Raw genomic sequence first — 15,264 nt, 5'->3', positions numbered from 1 at the left:
GAGCAAAAGAAAAAACACACATTAAGGCATGAGAACAACCTCAACTTGACTGTGATGTTATGTGGTAGCCCTGACCTTAAGCTAATTGATTTTAGTGGTTCTGATCCCTGGGGATGTTAAACCAATTTCAAGATGCACAGGATTTTTGCCCACTTTCCCCTCTGGTGAAGAATGGGCAAATGCTTCCTCTGCTTGTCTTGTGAAGTACAGCACCAGCTGCACACTCAGGTGTACTGTGCTGGCACCACCGTACTCAGCTTGGGTTTCTTGACACCACGAATGACACTTACCTAACTCCACTCTTCCCCAGAGACCATTCTGATCATAACCCAGCTCCTTTATCACACAACCGTTTTCCTTGCCTGCATACACCACTACTGATAAGCACCCAACAAACCCAGACCCACCCGGAGCACTCATCGCCCCTGTGCTGTGTGCATTATGAGGCCACTCACCAGGAGCCGAAGAGATCTGGTGAAGAGAAGCAAGCTGTGCTTTCCCTTGCAGGCCGAGAAGCAAGGCAGCCCGTACGATTCAGAGCACAGAAAGGCTTCAGCATGCACTCACCCACTAGATACTTCCATGCGACAGACCTTACTAAAGAGTAAGGCTTTGCAAGCTGTCCTATTGCTTCTGAAACGTTAGTAAGGAACCAAGCAACCACAGAAAGCAGTTAGATATCTTCTTATCACAAATCCTAGGGGAAATAATTACAGCCAATGCACAGACATCCTTTAGGCTGTTTCTTGTAGCTTTGTTCTCTTTTTCCTTGATGGGACACAGGCATAGAATGGCAAAAGGGAAGCTGAAGAGAGAATTTCATGTATAGAGATACTTCCACTCATCCAGAACTTCTTCCTCTCTCCCCACACATAATCATTTCCTCCCATGGACTTAGCTGCGTGTGATTCATGGCGAACTCAAAGCTCCGAGTCCTAGATTCTCAACACAATAATCAGGGCAACATGATAGCTGAGAGTACTTCGTGATTATGGGTCTCCTCATGGTCTGTACTGGGAAATGATTGCTTTAAAAAAAAAAAAAAAAAGGTTGTTTTTGTTTGTTTCTTTTGTTTTGTGAAACCATTACCTCTTTTACTGTAGCTCTAAGTTGTGGCAGCTTGCCTGTCCAACAGCCTGTCAGTAATACTGCCTCTGCTTTGACCTAATTGGACTGAAATACACCACTCAAGACAATTCAGTTGTCACGAGGTAAAGCATTTTAAATCAAAGTATTTGGATCTGTTGAAATATCAGCTTAATCTGTTATTGCTCTCATACATTACGGAGTGTCACTGAATTTAAGGCATACTTTCATAAAATTGTGTTATTTTGAAATCATAACAACCAGCAAGGACAATAAACAAGCATGCTTTTCATTTATAACCACTGCCTAGGCTTTTCATTCCTTTAGTATTATTGTCCCTTTGGGGTAACTAACATTGTCCACTAGTTCAACTTTTTACTGGTAAGAGAATTTAAACCCCTCTCTTCCTTTCTTAGAGACATGCCACCTGCAGACAAAAAAAAAAAAAAGAAATTTAAAAAAGAATGTTTATGCACTTAGAGAACTGCACTTCCAAGTTACTGGAGATTTCAGACCAAAAACAAGAGCACTCCTTGCTGCTCCCCTGATGAGGGCACAAAGCAAGAACAGCTTTACTGATATTTAGACAAGGAGAGAACACAACACCTCCCACGGAGCTTACTCCTTGCTTTACCCAAGCACTCTTTGCAGCGGTCTTTCTTCTTCAGCTAACATTCCACCCCGAGCCACTTTGTAAATGTAACAAGGCACGTCTGAGTGGAACTTTCCATTTACCATCACACATAAGAGAATCAATCACAGAAATCCCCCCAGAAGTTTAAATTCAAAGCAGTACAGAGCACATTAAGGCTCTGATTCCGCAGGCATTACGTAGGTGTATGTAGCACGTACACCTGTTTAGTGCTAACAACCTGCCTACACTGCTCTGAAGTCCCGCTGAGTTCCAAGACAGTTGCTCACAATACAGAGAAACTGGTGGGGAAGGAGGGTGGGGAAGGAGCCAGAACACGTAGGGTCATCGTGCTTGACAAGCAGCTGACATTTCATCAGCTCGCTTTTCTTTGCCTTTAGGAATGCACTCTTAAAACAGAGGCAGCACAAACGTGAACAAACACAGAAAGCGGCAGGTAGAGCTGAAAGCAATTCTGTGACATCATCACGTTCAGTTTGAATATAAAAAATACCAGAACAAGAGGTGGAATAACAGAAGGACAACACACACTGGGTGGGTAGCCCAGGAGATGCGGATTCTCTTAGCAAGTTCCTTGCCTCGGCATAAGTGAGAAAAGCAAAGATATGCTATTTGCTTCATGGAAGGGAAACAAACACCTCACAGAAGTTTTGCACACAGAGCAAAGAGTTAATTCAGAAGAAAACCAAACCCAGACCACAGAATTCAAAGCCAAAGCAGAATACTCCGATCCACTGGAAGTTACCACATTCGACGTACAATGCACAGGCTTGAAACACAGCACGCATTCAACAATTCGCACAGGGAATTCCACACAGGACTTGAGATCTGCAGGTTTGGCTCAGCTGTAAGTACTACATGTAAGGCATAACTCAGTTCAATTAAGACCTACAACAGAACACTACGCTATTACAGAATGAGGTAGTAACATTCTTACCAAGTCAGAACTAAACTAGCACACAGGTTGAAAACAACTTGGATAATTGCTGGTCTTTTTACTTTTGTTTTTGTTTGTTTGTTTTTGTTTTTAAGATAAAGCAAGCAGTTATGGCAAGTAGTTCATGATGTTTCAGATTCAAAGCACATCACAGGACTCAGTATTAACCCAGACCAAACTCCCAGATAAACACTTGGCTATTAAAAGCACCCATGAACTTATCCATACACCACCATGCTGTTAAAGACATCTTTATTTCGTTCCCAGGTGTGGTTCAAGCAGGTCATCCACAGGAGTTCTACAGACCTGCCATTAAGACAGGAGTAGTATTTGGAAACGTTGTTGTTTTTAAATGAACCAGAATGCTAGCTTATGACAACACGTTAACGTTTGCTTTCTAAACACAGCAACAGTGTGTATTTCAGCTCCTAGGCAAGACTGCAAAAAAAGGTTCTAGCAAGTCTCTTCCAAGGTCGTGAAGTTTTCAGTAGTTCCCTGCCTTTTCTCTCTCAGACTCTGGAACACGAGCTTTCCTCTGTAACCATGCAACTGCAGCAACCTTCCCTCACTGCTACCAGCAACATGAAGAAGTTCCCTGAACTGGACCCAACCCACAGATGTCACATGCAGGAAAACATACTGGATTCATTGAAATGCCTCATCTACTTGAGCAGTATGCAACAGAGCTTCATGACCTACAATTATTCTCAATATACAATGCAAGAACTAAGCTATAGACCTCTCCCTATTTTCCATATATTTCAGGAAGTCAGTTATAAGCACACGTTACGTAACGTTTACAGGTTGAGAAACTCATCTTCACACTGTATCACATATTGCTTCTAGGTTAAGGCACAACAGCCATTATGAATGCTACAGCTGGCTGTGAAGGGATTTTGAACTACCTTCCAGCAGCCTTTTAAATCACCATCTATACATCTGAACATATAAAGGATCAACCCTACAATATTATTGATACAAGCATTCTATACCACAATTACCAAATACTTTTCAAGGTGTATTTGAAATCAGTGTTGTTTACATTTCACACAAAAGCATGGGACTAATATTAAAGAAATTCTTCAACCCTATATGTTTAATAGTCACTTTATTGTAAAGTAAATAAAAACCATAGCAACTTTCTTTTAAAACAGAAATATATAACAAGCCTACTAAGTTGATAGGGTCTGCCTTCTTAGAGCAGTACCAATATAGAAGTCAGTTCCACAGAGAAGAAACAAATACAGTAAGAGCCTCAAAGACACCTTCTAATCCCAGTGTACAGAGGAACCTCAAAGACCAGATATTCTCGGGAAGACGGGACCGTGCCTAATCACAAATTTCTTCAGCGTTCGAAATCTTTTCACCTGAGCTTTGCAGCCTTGGTGTGATACGTATTTAAAGTACTTACAATCTAAACAAAAAAGAAAAGGTGATGTCAGTTATACCACGATACAAGTAGACAAAATCCTTCCACTTTTTAAATAACATGGAAATATCTAAGTTTTCAGTAACAAAAAGTAACAAAATAACGCAAGGCACATGAGCAACATAACTGCAGTACTAAAACTATTCTCATCTTACCCAGGAAATATTCTACATTTATATAACTGTATGCAGAAAATTGTATTACTCTTCAGATACATGAAGAAGTAAAATGTCAGGAGTAAAGAAATACTTATCACATTGGATAAGTAAAAACAGAAGCTTGCATCAACACCAATACACACAGAAGCTTCATTAGAGAAAATCAGGCCTGGAACAATTTTATTAGACATCTGGAAATAAAAGCTGGGAGACATTTAATAACATATTACTGAAAGCAAAAAAGGCCTGCAACACAAGAAACTGTTTTTATGAATTATGGAAGGTAAATTATAGAAAAGCTAACAAAATGTCTCATCAACCCAAAGTCCAAACTCATCTGTATATCGTGCTCTCAAGACCATGTTCTCATTCTCAACTTAGCTACTGCTTCTCAGCCTGATTTACCACTTAGTTTCAGCAGCATTTTAGAGAACGCTACCAGAGAGGTCACCATTTTCATCTTCCTATCAAACTGTGACTGTTCCCACTCAAGACCTCCTTCCTCCCCTTTCCAGCACTACAATGCTCACATGGTCCTTAAGGATCGTCTCCTCCCCAGTATTTGCTGATACACTGCACAAACCATAATCCAGCAAGCAAACTTTTCAGTCCTCGCAGTACCCATTGAGAAGGCTGGTGGACAGTTTTGGAATTGTGGTTTCAAGGTTACAAACAAGAGAATAAGTAGTATTGTGACTGCTCAACAAGGCCAAATAAAATGGAACCCTAAACCAGGATAAGACAAGTTACACAAAGTATGTCCTACTGAGGAATACCCAACCATTTTAAACATTTTTCTCATGCTCAGCTTCGAAAACTATAGTCAATCCTAGACAAATGGAACTGTGTTTCTTACAGGGAGTAGACCAGCTACATCCCGTCTCATTCAGGCTAGAGACAGGCATTACTTCTATCTTATGCAGTGAAAAAGGAAGGAACATTTAGCATTACCTTTTCCTAGTAAGATTCCAGCCACCAGAGCTTTTTCATATGTAAGGCTTTCATTTTCCTGCCAATTCCTTTTCGCTAAGTAGCGGCTAAAATGGAAGGCAGGCCACCAGTCCTTTCTGGAGTTCCACTCTTCCTTGATCCAGTCAAGATGCTTCTCAGAACTAAAAAAAAAATATAAAACAAAATATAGAAAAACTTAAATTGGGATGAAATGGTGAATAGGAGGCACTGAATTTTATAATCAGCTTGCTACGAGTCTCAGTAATTGCTAACAGACTGACCTTACCCTGCAGACTGAAATATTTATTTTAAACAGAAATGCCTTTATTTTTTTATAATTAAAGTCCTTGGCAACACTAGCGAGGCAGGAGGTGAACTCTAGGAGCCTTACTGAAAGTTGGCAGTAAGGCTGGTTACGGTGTGAAATGAAGCAAGCATTTGACTCAAACAACAGTTTGTCAATAGTAGTAAGACATTTGATTCACGTCAACAAGTTAGTAGTATGAACAGGTTTGTTTTTTAAAAGTGGTTTGTGTTACCCTAGGCGTACTCAAAGGGTAACGTATCCCAAATACTTATCTTACCCCAGTAACTCACATAGCAAAGACCTTAAACCAAGCATTTCTGAAATGGAAACGTCCTATAACAAGAAAGTGATATTCCCCTAATATGACCAAGATATCCTCTATACTTCAAGATACTCTGAAGTTGTGTCTTCAAATACAAAAATGCAGGAAAAGTTCAAGTATTATGCCAGTTTTGTTAATTGCATGCAACGATATTCCCAGCTTTAAGCCATTAACTTCTGGACCTCTACAGCAGATGCTGTAGAGGTAGAAGAAACAATGAATCAAAAAAGTGGGTCAAATGCAGCACTGAACTAACCTACTGTAAATATATATATAAGACTTAAAAATAAAATCTTGTTTGTTGGGAAAAAAATCTAGATATTAGAGGCCTTCTGGGCATGGATTGCCTGGAGATGGTTCCTTCTTAAACCAGAGTCCCTGCCTGACAGCATAGGCAATGACACTTCAATCCCCAGGCTCAGCTTTTAAGAATACACTGGCTGCATTCTCTAACAGTTACCATCATCAAACAGCAAAGGAAAACACAACACACCAGTCTGTACACAATATACCACGCCCATATTGCAGCCCAGCAATTCTGATAACAGCTTCTAATAATAACGTATGCATAACAGAGCAAAAGACCAAACAAGTGTTGTCTTTTTTTCTCCTGGAAGACAGTGCAGCAAAAGACATCCAAATGTTTGAACAGTTCCTTGTGCATAAGCACATAATCTGGTAAAAAAAAAAAAAAAAAAAAACTTTGCCAGGTGATGACAATACTGGAAATTTGAAAATTTCCTTCAGTAATTTCTTCTTTTCTCCCAGTGGAAAAATACTGAAGCCAAGCACTGCCACAGAATTCAGGTGAAATTACTGTGCAGGTGAACTGACTCTTCCATTCATCAGCATGGAAGATGAAGGCTACAAAGGGGGACTTCACCAATTTTCCAGAGGTTTTAGTATCTTGTATCAGAGATACCACACTTACTTTACAATTTGTTTCACCTGTCTGGCCAAACAACTCCACGCCTTTACATTTTCTTTCGAGCCAGCATAATCCAAGGCTGCAAAAATTACTTCTAGCCCCAGTCGACGTTTCTTTCGTTTCTCTGGGAAGAGATTAGGCCAATTAATGAATTAGGTTAGAACTCATTAGTAAGCAACACGTCAAATACTGTTCTCCATCCAGCCTTCCCACATGTTGCTGCTTTCCCAACTACTGAGGTTCCCCCATTATCTTCTGCCTTTTCCAAGAGAGAACGTTAAGGAAGACTTCCTGGGTCTGGAGGAGAATTCATTAGAAAGATCCCCTCTCCCTACTCTCATTCTGCTCAAGACCTGCTGACTCAAGAGGCACACATAGGACTGCTCGCTTATCCCACACTGCCTTGCTTACAACAGTTGTTGCTGTTGTAACCAGAGCTTCCAGCTGATGCTGCTGTTCAACATGTTCTTTTTATGGGAAGAGAACACAGTGCCCTGGAACACTTCAAGTCCTGAGATACCAAAGCAAATAAATTGGACTGATATGAATAAAACAGGCATTTCACATCAGCAGCTAATGTACCAGAGGAGTTCTAAAAGGGACCTATCACAGCAGGTAAATGTGGGAAAAGTTATCAGCATAAATTACTTCTTCAGAAATCTAGTTGTGCACAAGAGCTACAAGAACTTAGCAAACGTGTCATGCATGAACAGAAAAAGAGAGGTTTCAGCCAAGAGGATTTTTTTTTTTCTTTCCAGAGAGAAAGCAGAGAAGAGAACAATCTTGGTTAGATGACATTTCACCAATCTGCCAGCTAGCTGAAACATGCCAGCTTGCAAGAGAATATGCAGCTTGGAATACCATCAATGCATGGAAATTAGAAGAAAATTAATAAAAATGGAAGTTAGTCTCCAAATTAGAAGATGTTTCTATTAGCTTGAAAACAAAACCTCCCTTGAAGAGGACCAAGATTTTGTTCTTTGATCGGTAACGATAAACTAAGGTATAGATCCATCTCAATTCCTCCAGAAGAGGAATAAGAAACCTCATCAAGGAAATAGCAAGTCTGGCATTCAGACTAGTGTACCTCAAAAAAGTATATATATTTGAGATCTGGGCCATGCGTTACACATACTGCTTTGATCAGCCTTTAAACTTAGAAAGGTATTTGCTTACACAAGTCTCTAAGTGCCTGCTGACTCATACGCATTAAAGTTTCCTATGATCAGAAAGTCAGGTTTGGGGTTTTTCTTTTAATAAACAGAACTACTTTAAGTACAAAGAAGGCTGCAGAACAATTTCATAATATTCTAGATTAACATAAAGGAAAAGAGCAAATATATTTAAAGACTTACTTGATTTTTGGAGCATGATATTAAAGTCTATCATTAGTTCATGAGAGGGAACAATATCATGCAAGATCTGAAACAAAAAAATATATATATATATTATTTCAGTGTGAAAGCTTCTCAAGACTACTGCCTGATCAAGGGAAGCACTGACTTGAGAGTTTTAGATGTCTTAGGAAAATTAAGCAATCTGGTACCCAAGTATCTTGATACCAAGAATGACAATCAAGGGCCATTTTGCATGTCTGTGACACAACGCTGTAACACAGTGGATGAAATACCTTGGTGACTGCTGAAAACACTGAATGCGAGAGCAAACACGATATTCTTCAGGAGCAACCCAAATACGTATCCAGCGTCTCCTTCCTAGGAGACAACATTATTTCCGTCCTAGGTGAGTTCTAGCTCCCATCTACTGCTCTGTGCATTGGATCGCGTTTGCAGTATCTATTGGACCAGTTCTTGGATCTGTCACCGTGTTGTAGGAGACTAGTGTTTCAAACTAATGCTAAAAGCTGCTGTGAAGTTGGAATTTTAAACATACAGGCTGCAGTTTAAAAGCCTAAACTTAATGAAGCTTTTCTTTGAAGTATTTGCCCTAACAAAAGCATTTTAGTGCCATCAAGTGGCAAAAGAGATTGAAAACCATCGTTGGAAAGAAGTTAACAAGATCAGTAAGCAAAGACAATGAAAGTGGGAATTTAAAAGCAACTCCACAAAAGCTTAATGCAGCAAGGCCTTACCTGCCAGCCAGCAGAAGTGAACTCCTACTGCAGCTTAAATGCAGCTAATTGAAAACTATGAAACTAACTGCTAGACAGAATCAATATGTGAAAAAACAAACATCTAATAACTTCTTGAGTATTGTAAAGATCAAACTACAACAAAAATCAATGCATGCTGTCTACACGGACTTCCAGAGCCATGTAAACACGCACTCTGAGCTTGTTTGTTTCTCACCTAAGGTGCGGGATGCATTAATCATACAGGTAGAATAAAGACTTGAATGCAAAGATGCTAAGGGAAGCTGTTTGCTCCACCCATCAGCACCCCTCCCACTAACTTTCCTCTAACCCTCTACTTCCCCAAAAGAATAAAGTAAGGTAAATACTCTAACAGGAGACAACTGAACTAAACTGTCAGACCACTGCCTAACACAAATGGCCACAGGCTGTATTCACTATGTAATATATACCTTGAGTGCAGATACAAGTGATTTCTTTGATGCGCCGTGTCTCTTTAGGAACTGATAGAAGTAAACATGAGCGTTGGGATTAGATGGAAACTTTGAGTTGTAGGCATATTCACTTAATACTTCGCGAGCTTCCTGGTGGTCTCCGTAGAACTCCAACAACTAAGAGAAGTTAAGTCTGTCATTAGTTTGCCACGTTACCAATCAAACTCTTACAACTAATTTTGGACTGCTGCAGAATTATGCGATAGCACAGTCTGTGTCTAACAATGCAGCAGGTTAGATGTAACACCAGCATTTTTTATTTTACTGGTTACTCTTATCACAGGTAACCAAAAAAATCACACGAAGAAAAGGAGAAAAACATTATATAGGAGAAAATAATATTAGCACTTCTTTGATTGTTAAAGAATTACCATCACTGTTCACTGGAACAAGACATAGAAGCAGCCTGCCATGTCTCAGAAGAGAACTCAGTGACAGCTTGGCAGCTGTCAGCACCCAGTAAAATTCCAGAAGAAATGCTCAAAGAAGTCAGAGCTTATCTGCATTTAGAAAAAGTAAGCCTTCTCAAAGTGATTTTAAGATTAACTTTATTTCTTAGTTACAACTTCTAAGAAGTTATTTAAAAAACAGAAGGACTGCATGTTTGGCGTCCAAGATCTAGCATAGCAAGAAAAACATTGCCCTGCCAAAAAGAGAACTTGCTTTCAGGAATTTAAACAAAGCAGCTGTGCTCCTATTTCTTTACTAGCACTATGAAAACAGAGCACGCAAGTTGGTTGTCTTTCTTTTTCCTGGCAACGCAGAAATAAAGCCCTTTCTGTATTCTATGGAGGCTCTGCAGCCCTACCAAGAGCAAACACTCCAAATCAAAGCTAGTGAGGTGCCATGTACTACATGTTTTTTTAAAAAAACTTCACTGTCACTCACACACATGAAACTGAACTGCAGACAGACATCTTAAAGGAGATTAGACAGGGAAACACAAAAGGAAGATGATCTGCAAAACATGCTCTTACATCCACATAGGATTTCACAAAGAGATCCCAGACTCCAGGTATTTTAATGATCTCCTTTAAGCTCATTGCTGCCTTCCGAAAGCAACTGTGCATTTCCCGTTCAACAGACGAGTCTTCAAGTCCATGCTTCTCTAGGAAAACAGGAAAGAATGCCAGAGTTAACTTTGCTACCAAGGGAGTTCTTGAAGTGTTGTACCTACAAGACAAACATTTTGCTAAGCAAGGACTCCAATCAAAGTTTTTAAGAAATAAGGACTCAGTTCCACCGGTACTGAAACAAGAATTTTTCATTGCTCTTCATTTCAATTTACAATCAATTCGTGGGGCATAACGGGCAGTGTTCCGAGACAAGAACACTGCCAGCACAAAGACTTTAAACCAACAATACTTAGTTTCAGAGAAACAAGCAGAGATCCAGCCAAGCAGGTATACGCAGAATTAGGTGCCACACACGAGGAGCAACCTATGTATCTTTACCTTTAAAAAAACGGAAAACTCAAATACAAGTTTTGGGAGCTTTTGTTAGCACTCAAAATTCTAGCAGCAGTAAAGCACTTATGCATGGATGAAGTCACTGCTATAGGTGAACACATTCCTTTGATGTTTCTTTTAGGTGATGTTGGCTGAATATAAAACTATGATTCAGGATAAAAGCAGATTGTTTCAGAATAGCATTTCAGGACACTGGAGAAGTGCACTTTAGTGTTCTGTTTTGGCACCACCGGTGTTGCTGAGACAGAATTACAATCCACAGCCTCAACTTTTGAAGTCTAGTATTTCTGCCTTTGTGCCTTCATATGTAGACACAGGCAGAAGAGCAGCCCACATGGAAATGCTGCTGCTGCAAACACCAGAACAATGAAGCTGAAGTTCAGAGCTCAATACAAAAGCAGTACTAGGACTTACCATATTCTAAGAGGATGTTCTTCTTCTTGGACCAGCTGTAGTAGTCCAGCAGTCCCCTGTAAGCCTGAACCAGTTTCATCTCTTTATCCTGAGCAGTTGTTTGTTCTCCAAACCTCCAGCTTTCAGCCAGGGACAGGTTTTGGTAGGCTTCATCTATTAGTCCATTACAAAGGAGATGGAAGGCATGCTCTAAACAAACCTGCAATTCAAGCAGTCCATACCACAATGTTTCACATCAAAAATGGAGAGAACCTCAGCAATACAGCAAAGGTCTACACAGATGCAGAGGGCAAGGACAGAGACTCATTACTGACATCCATGTAAAATAATGCAAACATGGTAAAACATTTTAATTAGAAGCATGTTTTACACATTTTTCAAACGGTATCTTTACAAGGAACTTTGGAGTTGTGTGTAAATGTGTGGTAAATGTGTGGAAAACCATCAAGATATCAGTAAGTACACTCACCTTCAAATACCTTTTTACTCCCAAGGTTTTCATCTGTTCTATGAAAGAGTTGAACTCTCCTATGCTGCTATGTGAGTGGTTGCAAAAAACTTCTGTTCCTATTCTCCAAAGAATCTAATGATGAGGAAAAAAAGATTCAAAAATAACCTTAGTATAAAAATGGGATCAGTCACCACATATATAAACTTACCAAACTTCCAGCAACTACAACATATGGATAAAATTTAATTTGAATTGCAAATAAAAAGATGAGTACTAAGTGTTGTCTACTGCTATTGTTAGCAACGCATTAATCTAGTGTTGTTTTTATTTATTCTTTTTAACTGATGTGCTATGGGTGCTTCACAATTACTCATTATAAATACAGTACTTCAGCAAAGCTTCTGAAAACCCTCTCAGTTAGAAGGTTTCCCCTCCTCTTACTAAAAACAGTATGTTTCAAAGTTATTGAAAACTTCAGCTTTCCTTTAACATGTTCCCACAGAGATGTAAGGTGCACAATTCTTCAGGCTTATCAATACAGATTATTTCCAATTAGATGTGGCTTTCCCATCTATATGCATTTGTTTTCAAGGTCTGCATACAGAATGTAAACAAATCAAATTAGTTTATCTATCAACTGTTTGATCCCCTTCCTCCTGCTTCTATCCCAATATCTGGTTGAGTTTTGAAAGCACTGAAAGCTCTAACAAAGACCTCAATGAGATGCTAACTTTCAAATAGATTCTGATTGATGGCATGCCAGTTGAAAACATCTACTGCTTTTCCATTTTAGAAAACTACATGAAGAATGCTTTTCATAGATTTGGTACCAATGGAACTAACTTAAACTATGTCAAGTTTTCATCTCTTGTGCCACTGACCTATGTAAGTAATAATAATAATAATAAATCCCTGTAACACAGAAACAAACCAAACAGCATTAACAAAAAACACACCGGCCTACAGGACCAGAGAACTTCACATGAGCACCCAGCACTTGGTCAGAAAAAAAAAAAATCAGAGAGCACTGTAGATTCCCAGAATCCCTGAGAGTGAAATCTCAGCAGAATTCAAACTACAGCAAGATTGCATAAAACTGCACAACTGTGCATTGGTTAAATGCACAAAGGTATACGTGTGCCAACTATGAGGTCTGGTATACTGTCTGCATCCTGACATCCCTGAAGTTTCTGCATCAGCACCTGCACAGCTGCTTGGATGTTATTGGAAACTTCAATGCCTCTATTTTTTATTCCTTTTACAGGGACTAATTTATGAACATTTCCTAACTTTTCAGGTCTTACCACTTTTTTTTAATTGAACTTATGATTAGCTTGCTAAGACAAATGATGGTCTGAAGATGACAGATGCTTCTTGCAAGTATTTTTTTCAACTGCAAAAGAACTCTGATAAGGGACACGGGCTTACCTCTGATGGACCCATGTATTCTGTAGAATAATCTTTCTCTATTGACTCAACGTAGAAGATCAGGAACTCTGCAGCTCTTTTCCACTGCTTCTGTAGTATGGCATCCTGAATGTAACTTAAACATATTTCCTTGTTCTTCTTGAAGCTTAATTTATGTTCATGGGAAGATGCTAAATCAATCAAAACACAAAGTGAACCAAACCCACTATTAGTCTTTATTCAGATAACAACATAGCTGCTACTTTAGCTCTCTCTCTTAGATGATCTCTCTCAGACACTACAGAGAGTTATCTTAAGCTACATGGTCTTGATGTTAAACACACCTATTTTCTGCAGTAGTGAAAGAGAATATGGCAAAAGCTGGACATATGAAATGGTTTATTCCACATGCAGCACGCAGCTGAAGGCACTTGAAACAGCAAAGCGCCAACATCACATATTACTGCCTCACCAGAATTAGAAGACCATAGTGCTCTGGTAACTTCACAGTATGTTTTGTTGTATTTTGGGGACCTCTCTCCCCACCAATTTATTGTCAGCTGAGCTTAAGGCTCCAGCGCTCTGATGATTCATATGCACACACACAAACAGGCCATTCCAGTACCAATGGTTAAATAATCCCCGCTACAAACACAAACACATGTAGAGAATTATTCTCTGAAGTGCAAGCATGGAAGGAGGCCACTTACTCTGTTTATACAGACACTGCTTCAAATTCTGTTATGGCACAAAACTGAATTCTTGTTCCCACATTTGTTTAAAGCTCACAGCTGTGTAATAGCTGTATGCTACAGTCCAACACACCCCCACAACAAAACCCATGCCACGAGAGCCTTCAAAAGCCTTCTTCATCAAACCAACCCCCTACATGAACGCTACAGGAGAAGAAATAACTCAAATGCTGGCTCAAAGCACTCTTAATACAGTGCATTCTTCAAAAGTACCTCTAATTAACCTACAGTGTTGTATGGTATGGTCTTCGGGCTAATTTCTAGCTTTGTGGGTTCTAAATCCTTTGAAAATAAAAAACATAATGGACACTATAGAATTAAATATTCCAAGAACTGTAGTTACTGTAAGTTATCCTACTTTGTAAGTTGCTGAAAAAACACCTGATATAGTAATAGAGATGCTGTAAGATGTTTCACTACAAAAATAGTTCGGGACAAAAAAAAAAAACACACTTGTCTAGACGTTCTGCAGTTACCTACATCCACAGAGCTTTTGTGATGAGTTGCCTCACCAACCCTTATTTTACTAGCAGTAAAAACGCAGAGAGCACCACAGCACTTCATGGTACTCGCGGCAAGTGATACAAAGATGCTAACGTTGAAGACTTCGGTCTCTGAGGCACCCGGCCCCTGAAGTTACGGGGACCACTGGCTGCCTGCACAACGGAGCTGTGAGTGCCACGGGACGGTCCCCGCGTCCCCAGACCGGGGCCGAGCTAAAAGGCCACCTCGGAGGCTGCCAGCCGGGTGGGCCAGGAGCAGCACCGAGGCCGCAGCAACCCGCAGCGCCCCAGCGAAGGAGGCTGGGGGGCCGGGGCGGCACACAACGGGCCACAGGGGGAGGGCAGAAGGGGGCCGAACCCGGGGCGGGAGAGCAGCGTCCAGGCCCTTACCGGCTCGGTAGAAGTGCTGCGGCACGCAGGGCAGGTGCAGGGCCGGCAGCAGGGCGCTGCCCGCCTCGGCCACGAAGCCGTCCATGGCGCCACGGCCTCTACAGCGGGCGGCGCCTCAGGGCGGCCGCCATCTTTGACCCTGGCAGGGGAGGGGCGGCACTAGCCCCGGCTAGTGGTCCCAGCTGGATGGCCCTGGCTCGCCCTAACCAGCCCGGCTGCTGCCCAAGAGACACGGCGCTCAGAGCTTGGTGTCACAGCCACCGCCCCGCGCCCTCGCTAGCAGCTCTCGGCTGACAGAGCGGCTCCCAGAGCGCGCACATGAGTGGCATAAGCCTCCGAGGCGGCGCGTGCGCCGTGAAGGCGGCGGCGTCACCGCCATGATGCGGGCGCCCGGCAGCGCCGTCGCCATGACGAGGCCGCCCCGGGCGCCTGCGCAGGGAAATGGCTGCCCGCAAGCGGCCGTGCGGTGGCACGTCCCAGAGCGCGGGGTCGCCCCAAACGTGGGACCTCCCAAAGCACGGG

The 15,264-nt window shown here is 41.2% G+C and overlaps 1 protein-coding gene across 1 annotated transcript; it reads right to left on the bottom strand.

The window, feature by feature from the left end:
- Positions 1-2,910: 2,910 nt before the first annotated feature.
- TAF1A (TATA-box binding protein associated factor, RNA polymerase I subunit A) lies at positions 2,911-14,942 on the bottom strand. The gene is made up of 10 exons (XM_035322380.1): positions 14,743-14,942; positions 13,119-13,288; positions 11,709-11,822; positions 11,240-11,438; positions 10,334-10,464; positions 9,315-9,473; positions 8,126-8,192; positions 6,774-6,894; positions 5,214-5,374; positions 2,911-4,089 (listed from the first exon to the last, which is right to left on the bottom strand). The coding sequence occupies exons 1-10, from the start codon at positions 14,825-14,827 to the stop codon at positions 3,968-3,970; spliced, it is 1,329 nt and encodes a 442-aa protein (XP_035178271.1). The 5' UTR covers positions 14,828-14,942; the 3' UTR covers positions 2,911-3,967.
- Between the last annotated feature and the right edge of the window lie 322 nt (positions 14,943-15,264).

The sequence above is a fragment of the Oxyura jamaicensis genome, chromosome 3, assembly GCF_011077185.1.
Source record: "Oxyura jamaicensis isolate SHBP4307 breed ruddy duck chromosome 3, BPBGC_Ojam_1.0, whole genome shotgun sequence".
NCBI lineage: Eukaryota > Metazoa > Chordata > Aves > Anseriformes > Anatidae > Oxyura > Oxyura jamaicensis.
This window is presented reverse-complemented; position numbering and strand designations above follow the sequence as displayed.